The following is a 12,073-nucleotide window of genomic DNA, read 5'->3' as shown; positions in this document are numbered from 1 at the left end:
AAAAATAGTCATTCTTCAAGTGTGGCTTTTGGAGCCTCATCAGCCAAGGCCTGATGAGGGGGGCGGGGCGGTGAAGACATGGCCTGAAGCCTCAGGTTGGTGCCCAGGGGCTCCACTTTTCCTCTCTTGGAGCCTAACGGTGCATCCCAGGAAGTGGGGCCCAGTTTCACAGCTGCCTCTATCCATGCTGTGTGCTGAGACAGACCTAGGTCTGCTCACACGTCTTATGGCTCAGGTGCCGACTTCCCCGAACCTCCAGACTCCCGGGCTTCCCAACTCCCAGATGCCCCTGGTCATAGTTCAGAGGGTCCAGGACATTCTGAATGTTGGTCCTTTAAAATGTCCTATGTGAGCCCTGGCTGTTGTGGCTCAGTTGGTTGAGTGTCATCCCATGGACCAAAAGGTAACACCAGCCAGGCATTTTCCTCACCTGTATCTACCAATGCTGTACCTGCTCATACAAGTGGCTCTGACCCAGGTGGCCCAGTAAATGTTCAGCTGTATAGGGTGGCAGGTGCTTGGCCATGTGGTGGGCATCATCCCAGCAGCACCCCCCTGACTTCCCCTCCCCCATCGTGTTTCCGGGCAGTTCTGTCTCTATGTGCCCATATGTGTGCTCTCTTGCTCTCTCAGCATTTATGGAGTGCCTAGTGTATGCCAGACACGGGTCCCGAAGGGAGCAGTGGGCTGGTGAGGGTGGGGACTGTGCCTGGCCTGGCCTGTTTCTCTGTAGGTGGGTGGGTGTCTGCCTCATCTGTCTTTGAGTGTGTGTCTGTCTTCTTGCTCTCTGTATTTGTCTCTCCCACCCAGCCCCAACCCAGAGCTGCTCAGGTTCCCACCCCCTGCCACCAGCAGGCACTTCCTCTGATTATGCCCCCCGCTCCTTCCGAGGAAGGAATATGAAGTGGCCTGCCTTAGTGGTAATTGGTTCTAATGTTTTTCTTCTGGAAGCTCAAGGCTAGCAGGCCAGGTGGGCACCCTGCAGAAGGTAATGCCTTCACCACTGTACAGGTGCTTTTTGGCCTCTCAGGATGGCGGGAGCTCAGGGAGCCTCTTACCGGGGCTGGGGACATGTTTAAAGCCCGCCTCCCCATGGCTACAGGACTCAGACAGTGTCTAGTCCTAAGTATGACCAGTGTGTCTAGCTGGTGCTTCCCACAGGGACTTGGAGCTCTGAGCCAGCAGTGGAAAGGGAAGGGGAAGCTGGCCCTTGGCCAGGTGGCTGGGCTGTTGGCCATCACTACCCGCTGCCCCTTAGTGAAATGGGGATCCCCAGGGCAGTTCCCTGGAGGAGGCACACCTGGATGAGGGGTCACTGCCCGAGGGACGGAGCCATCATGAGCCAATGAGGAAATGTCTGTAAATCACTTGTTCTGACTCAGAATTAGGAGCAGATTCGTGGCTGTTTGGGGAGTAGGAACAATTGGCCTTCCCTCCACCAAGGGGTTTCCCTGTCTGTCCCACCCAAACCTCACCCGTGACTCCACTTCAGTGCCATCTGCGTGTTGAGGTGGGTGGACGTTAGAGGCTCGTCCTTTTACTGTCATGTCATCTGCACCTCATTTGGCCATGTACCTGCTCAGAGTCTTCCCAGCTGGGACCCAAGGGGAGTGAAGATGCCTGCACGTGACCGCAGGTCACCTGGACATGGTGAAGAAGGGGCAAGCCACCTGCCTCCCGATTCCCAACCCGCAGAAGCTGAGAGTAAGTGACATAGAGGCTCTATGTCTGTAAGTTCAGGGGGTTTGTTTCGCAGTAGGCCACCAGAACATCTCATAAACTGCTCTGTGGGCCTAGTAGGCAACACGTGCCAGGCTGCCTGGGAGCATTGGCTAATGGGGGGCACATGGGGTAGCCTGCCTGCTATGGGCCCCCTAGAAAGAACGTTGGAAGGGGAGTGCCTGCAGATTAAGATGTCCTGTTGCCCCCCAACCTGCCCCCCACCTGGAGTCAACATGATGCCCACGGGTGTTCACACAGTGCATAGTTCCCGCCTCGGGTCAGCAATGACAGTGTGACTAACAGGAAGAGGCTGTTCAGCCCATCAGGCTGCAAGTGTTGTCTATGGCCGAATCCACAGCCTCCGTAGAGCCAGGGACCCTGGGCCTGCATGACGGGCCAGGAAACCAGGGCCGCAGCAGCTGCGAGGTTGAAGCCTGTGCCTTGGATTTGAAAGATACTCATCCCTTCTCTGCATTTCGTGGCCACGGTGCTCCCAGGCCTTCAGCCTTCCTCTACTCATAACCCATCTCCTCCTCCCAAACCATCTCTGGAATCTTCTGTGGCTCCCACTGACCACAGGATGGGGGTGAACCTCCTGTAACCCCCCCCCCCAAGGCTGCACCGCCTTCACCTCTCCCATCCCACCCTCCAGGTGGAGGAAGCCTGGCCCAGCTTCATCAGTCATCAATCAGCTCATGAACAGGGAGCAGTCCATCTGTAACCCCCACCAGTCTTGTCAGATAAAAGGCAGGATGCCCAGTAAATGTGAATTTCAGATGAACAGTGAATACTTTCTTAGTATAAGTCTGTCCCAAATGTCACCTGGGACAGATAAAATATAAAATGTATTTGGTTTCTGAAAGTCCCATTTAACTAGCCAGCCTGTATTTTTATTTGCTAAATCTAATCCTCCTCCTCCCACCCTTTCAAAGCCACTCCCTGGCATCATCACTTCATTCAAAAAATACCTATTGAGTGACTGAGTCTTTGCTGCTGAATGACCAGCAACTATGTCTCTTACGAAATTCATGAGCGTGCTGAGGAGGATCTTTTCATAGGAAAGCCTAAATGAATTAGATTCCGTGCAACAGAATACATGACCGGCTCTTCTGAGCAGGACTGGGAGGCAGCTGTGTCCACAGCGCCCAGCCCAGGGCCAGGCACATGGGATGAGTTCAATAAACTCTTGTGTATAAATTAATGCTCTATGTACAAAAACAAAACCCTCCCACAGGTCGTCCCAATTCCAACTTCCCAATCCCCAGTGGGGCACACAACTTTACCTTTAGACCCTCCTTTTTTTCAACAAAAGGGAAGTCATGAATGCCCTTGGGGACTAGGCTTAACTAGTGGGACCTTAATGGCCCCACATCCAGGCAGGAGAAAGGGCACAGGGTCTGGGGGCCTGGGTTCTGCCCTCTGTCACCTCCCTCTCATTGCCCAGAAGGAGGGCAGTGAGGGGGTGGGGACAGGGCAGAGCTGTGTGGCTGCTCAGGGACAACCGTCAATCTCTTTTTTTTTTTTTTTAATATATTTTATTGATTTTAGAGAGGAAGGGAAAGGGAGAGAGAGATAGAAACATCAATGATGAGAGAGAATCATTGATTAGCTGCCTCATGCATGCCCCCTACTGGGGATCGAGCCCACAACCCAGGCATGTGCTCTTGGCCAGAATCGAACCTGGGACCCTTCAGTCCACAGGCTGATGCTCTATCGATTGAGCCAAACCAGCTAGGGCACAACCATCAATCTCTTTCTATGGCCCTCTCAGCCCAGGGAATGCCTCTGAATGCAGGTGCCATGGCTCTGGGTTCGAATTCAGACTTTGCCCAGTAGCTTCTATGTGGCCTCAGGAGATTCACGTGAACTCTCCCAGCCTATTTCCCAGTTTGCGACATGGTCATAAGGCACAACGTTAGAGTCTCTGTACACCTAAATCTCAGCCCAGAGCAGGGGCCTGCACACATAGGCCCTCACAGTCCATTTGGGAAGCAAAAGGAGAGCCGGACATTAGCCAGACCAAGGGGACAGTAGTCCCCTCTACTGGTAGGAAGGAGTAAGGGCGCCACCGTGTGGCCAAGGCATGGAGAGGCGCCGGGCAATTTCAGCCCCTCATGAATGGTGTCAGATCTCCCCACTTTTACCCTTCACCCCAAGGTCCCCCCAGCCAGGTTCACCACCTTTCAGTCCTCCTGTCACCTCCTAGCACCGCATTACTGGTGCAGGTACTTTCATTTGCGGATTCCGCCACCCCTGGGTCTGGCTTGCCTGTGTCCTGCAGTGTGTGCTCTAATGGCAGCAGCAAGGGAGCAGCTGAACTCACCTAATCAGAGGCTAGTTTCTGAACAGAAAATGAGAAAGAGACAGAACAAAGAACCATAGGGCGGCAGGAGCTCTATTCAGGGGATTTGGCCTGCAAGGTCAGCACAGGAGGTTCCCAGCTATACTGCCTGGAACATTTTGCCTCCAAACAAAGGGACAATGGGGCTGGTATCACCCTGCACACCTAGCCTCCCTGCCAGGGAGTCACTCAGGTCCACAGGCCAGAGCCCTAGGTGTTACAATGCCTGCCCAGCTCCAACCAACTTCCTAAACTACAAAACCCACACGTAACACCTACACAGTGGTCGCTTCTAAGCCAGACCACTTTTTAAAGGACAAACAAGAGAGAGAACATATAGAGAAGATTGGAGAGTGAACTGCAGGAACTCTCCCGGATGGTGGGAGTCACAGGGGTCATGAGTGTCATTGTTTACATCCCTCTACCTCTATAAGGCAGTAGAAGCTCTATCCACGGGCTTTGGTCTGCCTGCAAGGTCGCTTTCGAACAAAGAAAGCAAGCAGGATGAACAGGCCTCACCACACTCACCTGGCCTCCCTACCTGGGGCCACTCCAGCTCAGTGGGCCAGTGCCCAACACCTTTGGCTCCCACCAGCTTCCCAAAACCACCGGGCACATGCTGACTAAACAGAGGCCGCTTCTACATCAGGCCACTTTATCAAGACTGGGAAAGACAGCTATTTTGTCTAATTGATATTTTAAAAAATCACATAGAAATCAAACAAAATAAATGACAGAATATCTCTGAACTGAAGGAACAAGAAAAATCTCCAGAAAAAGATAAATAATTTAAAATTTGCCTGATAAGGCATTCAAAGGGGATGCCCAAGAACAATGGACAGGGCTGGCTTAAAACCTTTCACTAAAGAAGTTATAGGCCTGGGGCTTGACTACTCACCATGACCTGCTCACTTAGGAATTTATAATCAGATCACCCTATGAGGCTACTTTCCATAGAACCCCCCTTTCCCCCCCTCCATACATAGTACATAATTAAATTTGGTTTTCTCCTGTTAACCTGTCTTATGCCAATTTGATTAGACCAGCCAAAGAACCTAGAAGAGTAGAAGGAAAATGTTTCTGCCCCTTAATTTGCAATATTGAAAAGATGCACAGAATATAAGTTTGTGATATTCATGCATTCTTTCAACAAATATATACTGAGAACCTCCTATGGACCAAGTATGTAACAGAACAGAGTCATGTTTAAGTATTATGATACAGTGACACAAAGAAATGTTACATAATTATTAAAATACTTGACTAGAAATACTCACAGGAAAGTGTTCATGAAACAATGTAAAGTAGAGCACACAATTTTATAGAGACTATGTAAAACAATGTACACATTGTAAATTATAAAAAATCCATTTAAAAAAAAGGATTTCAAAGGAGTGGTCATAAGGATGCTCTCCAAACTCCAATGAAATAGAGCGGTGGTCGGCAAACTGCGGCTCGCGAGCCACATGGGGTTCTTTGGCCCCTTGAGTGTGGCTCTTCCACAAAATACCACGTGCAGGCATTCATGTACAGTGTGACTGAAACTTTGTGGCCCATGCGTAGAAGTCGGTTTTCGGCTCTCAAAAGAAATTTCAATCGTTGTACTGTTGATATTTGGCTCTGTTGACAAAGGAGTTTGCCGACCACTGAAATAGAGGAACTTAGGGAGAACTTCAACAAAGAATTAGAAAGTATAAGAAAGAGCCAAGCAGACCTAAAGAATACGATAACTTGCCCTAACTGGTTTGGCTCAGTGGATAGAGCATCAGCCTGCGGACTGAAGGGTCCCAGGTTCGATTCCAGTCAAGGGCATGTACCTTGGTTGTGGGCACATCCCCAGTAGGGGGTGTGCAGGAGGCAGCTGATTGATGTTTCTCTCTCACCGATGTTTCTAACTATCCCTCTCCCTTCCTCTCTGTAAAAAAATCAATAAAATATATTTTTTAAAAAAGAATACAATAACTGAAATGAAAATCACATTAGCAGGAATTAACAGCAGATTAGCTAACATAGAAGAATGGATCAGCGGCCTGGAAGACAGACTAGTGGAAAACAACCATTCAGAACAGAAGAAAAAAATAAATGAAAAACACAAGGATAGTTTAAGGGACTTCTGGGATAACATCAAGCGCTCCAACATTCACATTATAGAGATTCCAACAGTAGAAGAAAAAAAGAAAACAACAGATACTTTATTTAAATATATAATGGCTGGGCCCTGGCCAGGTAGCTCAAATGGTTTAGAGTGTCGTCCGTATATGCCAAAGTTGCAGGTTCAATCTCTGGTCCGCAGGGCACATACAAGAATCAACCAATGACTGCATAAATAATAAGTAAGAGGAACAACAATCAATGTATTTCTCTCTAATAATTTTTTAAAGGAAATAATGGCTGAAAACTTTCCTAACCTGGGAAAGGAAGCAGATATCATGGTGCAGGAAGCACAGAGCGTTCCAAACAAGATGAATCCAAAGAGACCCCACCAAGACATGTTGTGGTTAAAATGGCAAAAGTTAAAGATAAAGAGACAATTTTCAAGGCAGCAAGAGGGGGAAAAAGAATTACATACAGCCCTAACCGGTTTGGCTCAGTGGATGGAGCGTCTGCCTGAGGACTGAAGGGTCCCAGGTTCAATTCTGGTCAAGGGCATGTGCCTTGGTTGCAGGCACATCCCCAGCGGGGGGTGTGCAGGAGGCGGCTGATCTATGTTTCTCTCTCATCAATATTTCTAACTCTCTATCCCTCTCCCTTCCTCTCTGTAAAAAATCAATAAAATATAAAAAAAAAGAATTACATACAAAAGAAATCCAATAAGGCTACCAGCTGATTTCTCACAAAAATAAATTCAAAATGGATTAAAGACTTAAATGGAAAACCCCAAATCATAAAACTAGAAGACATAGGCAGTAAACTCTTTTACATCACTCTTATCAATATCTTTTTGGATATGTTCCCCCAGGCAAGAAAAACAAAAGAAAAAATAAACATGGTACTACATCAAGCTAAAAAGTTTTGCACAGCAAAGGAAGCCATCAACAACAACAAAAGACAACCTACTGAATGGAAGAAGATATTTGAAAATGATTTATCTGATAAGGGGTTAATATTCAAAATATGTAAAGACTCATATAACTCAACATCATAAAACAATTCAATTAAAAATTTGGCAGAGGACCTAAATAATAATTTCTCCAGAAAGAACATACAGATGGCCAACGGACATATGAAGGTGCTCAGCGTCACTAATCACCAGAGAAATGTGAATCAAAACCAAAATAAGAGCCCTGGCCAGTGTTGTTCAGTGGTTAGAACGTTGGCCTGCATATGGGAGGGTCTGGGGTTCTATTTCTAGTCAAGGGCACATATCTGGGTTGCAGGTTCCATCTCTGCCTGCCCCCCTCCCCCTGTTGGGGTGAGTGTGGGAGGCAATCAATAGGTGTGTCTCTCTCACATTCATGTTTTTTTTTTCTCTCTCTCTCCCCTCTCCCCCACCCCCACCTTTCTCTCTTCCACTCTCTCTAAAAGAATCAGTGGCCAGTTTGTCTAGGTGGATAGAGCATCGGCCTATGGACTGAAGGGTGCCAGGTTCAATTCCAGTAAAGGGTACATGCCCAGTTTCAGGCTCGATCCCCAGTAGGGGGCGTGCAGGAGGCAGCCAATCAATGATTCTATCTCATCATTGATGTTTCTATCTCTCCCTCTCCCTCTCCCTTCCTCTCTGAAATCAATAAAAATATATTTTTTAAAAATAAAAAATAAAAGAATCAGTGGAAAAATATCCTCACTCCTTGGGTGAAAATTTAAAAAACACACACAAACAACACAATGAGATACCACCTCATACCTGTCATAATGGCTCTCATCAATAAATCAGCAAACATACCTTGGCCATTGTGGCTCAGTTGGTTGGAGAGTTGTCCCATGCACGAGAAGGTCACAGGTTTGATTCCCAGGGGCGCATATGGGAGGCAATAAATCCATGTTTTTCTCTCACACTGATGTTTCTCTCCCCCCCCCTTCCTACCTCTCTAAAATCAATTCAAGAAAGTGGTTGTGACATAGGATTTAAAAAATAATAATAATAAATCAACAAACAGCAAGAGTTGGTGAGGGTGTGAAGAAAAGGGAATCCTCACGCACTGTTGGTGGGATTGTAAACTGATGTAGCCACCTATAGAAAACAGTATGGAATTTCCTCAAATAATTAAAAATAGAGCTGCCATATGACCCAGCATTCTGGATATTTAGCTGAAGACATTTACATCCCTATGTTCATTGAAGCATTATTTACAATAGCCAAAATATGGAACAACCTAAGCGTCCATCGATAGACAAATGTACAAAGAAAATGTGATGCATATACAATGGAATATTACTCAGCCACGAGAAAGAATGAAATCTTGTTATTTGCAACAGCGTGGATGGACCTCGAGGGTATTATGCTAAGTTAAACAAGTCAGACAGAGAAAGACAACTACCATATGGTTTCACTTATATGTGGAATCTTAAAACAAATGAATAAACAAAATAGAAAGAGAAAAAAATAGTCTGATGGGATGCAGGAGTGAATGACTTTATTGCTCCTTGTGACCCCGCCCCTCAGGGTCTCCTCAGGAGGCCACGCCTCCATCCATAACGCTATCGATCCAGGCCGCGTAACTCCCCACACGAGTGTAGATGCCTGGCTTCTTGCGATTGCCACACACGCGGGATCCTGAGGTGACCACGCCTTCGGCCACGCCGTTGCACACCAGAGGGCCCCCAGAGTCACCCTGTGTGAGAAAGGGCTGTGAGGGGGGTATTATCCTCCCCCCGCTCCCCCCTCAAGAGTCCCCACGCCCTCCAGTGTCACACCGGAGCTCAACCACTGCAATTCCCGCTCCTCCCTCCAGCCCAAACCTGATTCCCCGCCCCCCGTGTGTCAATCCCCCAGGCCCCACCCATCACTGCAGGCCCTATCCACTAAGTCCCTGCCCTCCAAACCCCACACTTCAGTGCCCGCCTTCCAGACCCCACCCTCTCCACAGCCCCACCCCTCTTATGGGGCCCACCTTCCGGAGGCCCCGCCCTATGGACCTCACCCTCGTAGTAGTCGCCCCTCTTCAGCAGGCCATGCCCCGCCCCACCCCACACCTTGCAGGTGTCCCGGCGGTCGCTCTCTGCGCACATCATGCGCTCAGTGATGGTGCCGTCGTGGTACTTGCGCAGGTTGCAGGTTTTTCGGTCCATCACTGGCAGGAGCAAGTATTGCAGGCGGTCGGGCCGGCGGCCCGTGTGGCTCACTATGCCCCAGCCGGCCACGTCGCAGAGCGTGCCAGCTGCCACATCGCGGTCCTCGTGCTGCCAGGGCAGGGGCTTCACCTCGGGGCCCAGAGTGGCATTCTCAGACAGCTGGGGGTGGGGTGAGGTGGGTGTCAGGGTTGCAGGGAGAGTATGCAGCAGGAGGGATTATGGCTAGACTCCGTGGGACCGGTAAGGGGAGGTGGGAATCAGGGTTGGGGGTTGCGTTGGTGGGGGGGGGGGGCATGCAGCAGGAGGGAGTGCAGCCAGGCTTGGCCGACCTGCAGCAGAAGGAGGTCGTGGTCGATGGTATCCGGCCGGCTGTCAGGGTGGGGCACTGCTCGGAGCACATCATACAGGTGCTTGGATAGTTCAGGTTGCGACAGGGAGTGGGCGCCTAGGAGCACCTTCACCGTCTCATTGGGCCTGGGGCTGGGGCGGGGTCCATGTCAGATCTACATCCCCACCCCTACCCAATCACATCCCCTGCTCTGTGTTCCCCCCCACCCCCCTACTCCCACCCCCGCCATCGCCACCACCACTCACACATCCTCCAGGCAGTGCGCTGCGCTCAGCACCCACTGCTCAGCCACCAGGAAGCCGCCGCACACGTGTGTGCCGTTCACCTGCACCGACGCCATGTAGGGCCGCTGGTGGGACTTGGCCTCCCTGCCGCCCAGGATCCGGCCCCGGGGCTGTGCCACTGGGTGCAGGCAGGAGGGTGTGAGGATTCCACTGATGACTGCAGCCCAGCCCTCAGAGGCCCCCTCAGGCCACTCCAGCCCCCCTCAGACCTGGAATTCATCATTGGAGCCCCCACCCCAGGGTCATAAATTCAGATGCCTGGGGGAGTAGCAGGGTCTGGGGGTAATTCCATTCTATATACCGAGCCTAACAGTTTCGATTTAAACGTAAGAAAAGCGGGATAGACCGAACCAACACTCCTGGCAGCCACTGAACACGTGGGCCGCCAGTTTCCACCGGTAGAGCTGCATGTTCTCACTGTGGGGAAAGCTTGCATTTCAGATCCAAGTTTTGAGAATTCCCAGACTTTTAGAGCCTTCCATTCACCTGGGCGCTGCCCCCTTTCTGCCTATCTAGGAGGGCTGGGGGACAATCCTGTCTGATGGAGGGGGCCCCATGGCTGACTACCCAGCAGGCTAGTGCCCCCCTGCTGTCAGCCCAGTCCCAGGTCCACTCTCACCACATAGGGCCACTCCTAGAAGGATCAGAGCCGCCAGGCGCACGGAGAGGTCTGTCATGGTGCTGCTGTGGCCTCGACACTGACCAAGGCGGGGCCCTGGGACACTCTTATGAGAGTGGGAGGTGGGGCGGCTCCAACTGGCCCTCTCTGTCCAATAGGCAGAGGCCCGGCTGCGTGAAGGGGAGCCTGCCTGTTGGCTTCCACCACCGCAGGGTGAGGTTATCGGCTGCTGGACTTTGCACCGTGGGGGCTGCCTCCTGCCTCTGTACCTCGCCCAGAGCTGACCCTGGTGTGGGGAGCAGCCCCTCAGGATGCAGGAGCAGAGCAGAGGGATGGAGCCACTCCAGCCCCCCAGCCAAGTCTCCCAAGAGTGTCCTTCCAGCCCTCAAGTTTCGCAACAGCAGCAGCTGGAGGCCACAGCTTGTAAACAACCCACTTCGGGGTTTTTTTCCTGCACCTCCCTTCTTTGTCTTCCTTCTCCAACTTGGAGAGGAAATTGGGTGGGGGAAGGAATAAGGTCACCCTACACCTTGTCCCCATTGCTGTGCCTCTGGGTCCTGACACCCCAGCAAGCAGAATGTTGGGAAGGTGGTGTGTAGGGGCAGCTGGACAGACTGTGCCTTCAATAAGGACATTTTGATGGAAAGTTCAAGTCTGCCCTCAGGTGTGGCTTGATCCAAGCACCTTGGACAAGGTCAGGTCTTTGCCGCTAGTTTCCCCCTTCTTCCTCGATGGCTTCTCTCCTCACCAGGCTCCCCTCTTGTGGCCCCAGGAACCCCAGACTCAGCCCAGTGGCTCAGTGGGCTCCTGCTCCAATTCCCCGTTACACCAATGTCTGCAGGCTGCCTCTGATTGGCTGAGCTTGGATCACATGCCCCCTCCCAGGTTCTGAAGAGAAGAAAAGTGGCAGGTGCTGGGACCAGAGGGGTGGGGCAGACCTTGAACATCCCCAGTGGGAACAGCGCACAATACTTTCCCCTCCTTTGTTTTTTCTCCTCACAACAGATTATTTCATACACACAGAAAAGAATAGAAAATAACAAATGTGATCTGTTAGATCCCAACATGTTTCCTTATTAAAATCAGAAGTTCTGAATGAATGCCCACGAGGGGATGTGAGTCCAGATTATGTAAGAATGTTCAAAATTGCAACAAAATTTGGAAATGACCTAGGAAGATGGTGTGGTTCAATAAATAGCCCTGAACATCTCCAGATGTCGTGTGGACAAGGGAAGGCCGCCTGGGTATGGTATTAAGTGGAAAAAGCAGGGCAGCGAGGCACCTTCCTAGCAGCTGGCACCTGGGAGAGGCTGGGTAAGGGAGCGCCTGCAGGAAGAGCAGGCAGGCAGAGGAAACAACCAACACAGAGGCCCTGCGGGGAACCCAGGGGGCTGAGCTCCAGAGGGAGGGGGTTTGGGACCAGGGGACAGAGAGGAAAAGATTTATCCCAAACTCATGGTGTGTGTGTGTGTGTGTGTGTGTGTGTGTGTGTGTGTGCGCGCGCGTTGGGGTGTTACCTATTGTTG

General features: G+C 50.7%; 1 protein-coding gene across 2 annotated transcripts; it reads right to left on the bottom strand.

Moving 5' to 3' along the window:
* Positions 1 to 8,620: 8,620 nt before the first annotated feature.
* CFD (complement factor D) lies at positions 8,621 to 10,913 on the bottom strand. Of its 2 annotated transcripts, none has more exons than XM_080672763.1 (5): positions 10,548 to 10,913; positions 9,890 to 10,046; positions 9,625 to 9,775; positions 9,197 to 9,454; positions 8,621 to 8,835 (listed from the first exon to the last, which is right to left on the bottom strand). In XM_080672763.1, exons 1-5 carry the CDS (start codon positions 10,603 to 10,605, stop codon positions 8,674 to 8,676), a joined length of 786 nt encoding a protein of 261 aa, XP_080528889.1. In that variant the 5' UTR covers positions 10,606 to 10,913; the 3' UTR covers positions 8,621 to 8,673. The 2 variants fall into 2 exon arrangements, with proteins under 2 accessions (XP_080528889.1, XP_080528890.1); XM_080672764.1 differs by having other exon boundaries at positions 9,890 to 10,345; positions 10,548 to 10,632.
* Between the last annotated feature and the right edge of the window lie 1,160 nt (positions 10,914 to 12,073).

The sequence above is a fragment of the Plecotus auritus genome (assembly GCF_963455305.1).
Source record: "Plecotus auritus genome assembly, chromosome: 6".
Lineage (NCBI taxonomy): Eukaryota > Metazoa > Chordata > Mammalia > Chiroptera > Vespertilionidae > Plecotus > Plecotus auritus.
Note: the sequence above shows the minus strand (reverse complement) of the source record. Positions and strands in the feature narration are given on the sequence as shown.

Coding starts and splice junctions, on each gene's coding strand:
- CFD (XM_080672763.1), bottom strand. CDS start 10,605: ATGACAGACCTCTCCGTGCGCCTGGCGGCTCTGATCCTTCTAGGAGTG. Junction 9,776..9,889: donor GCGCACTGCCTGGAGGATGT/GTGAGTGGTGGT, acceptor ACCCCGCCCCAG/CCCCAGGCCCAATGAGACGG. Junction 8,836..9,196: donor ACCGCCGGGACACCTGCAAG/GTGTGGGGTGGG, acceptor TTTCTCACACAG/GGTGACTCTGGGGGCCCTCT.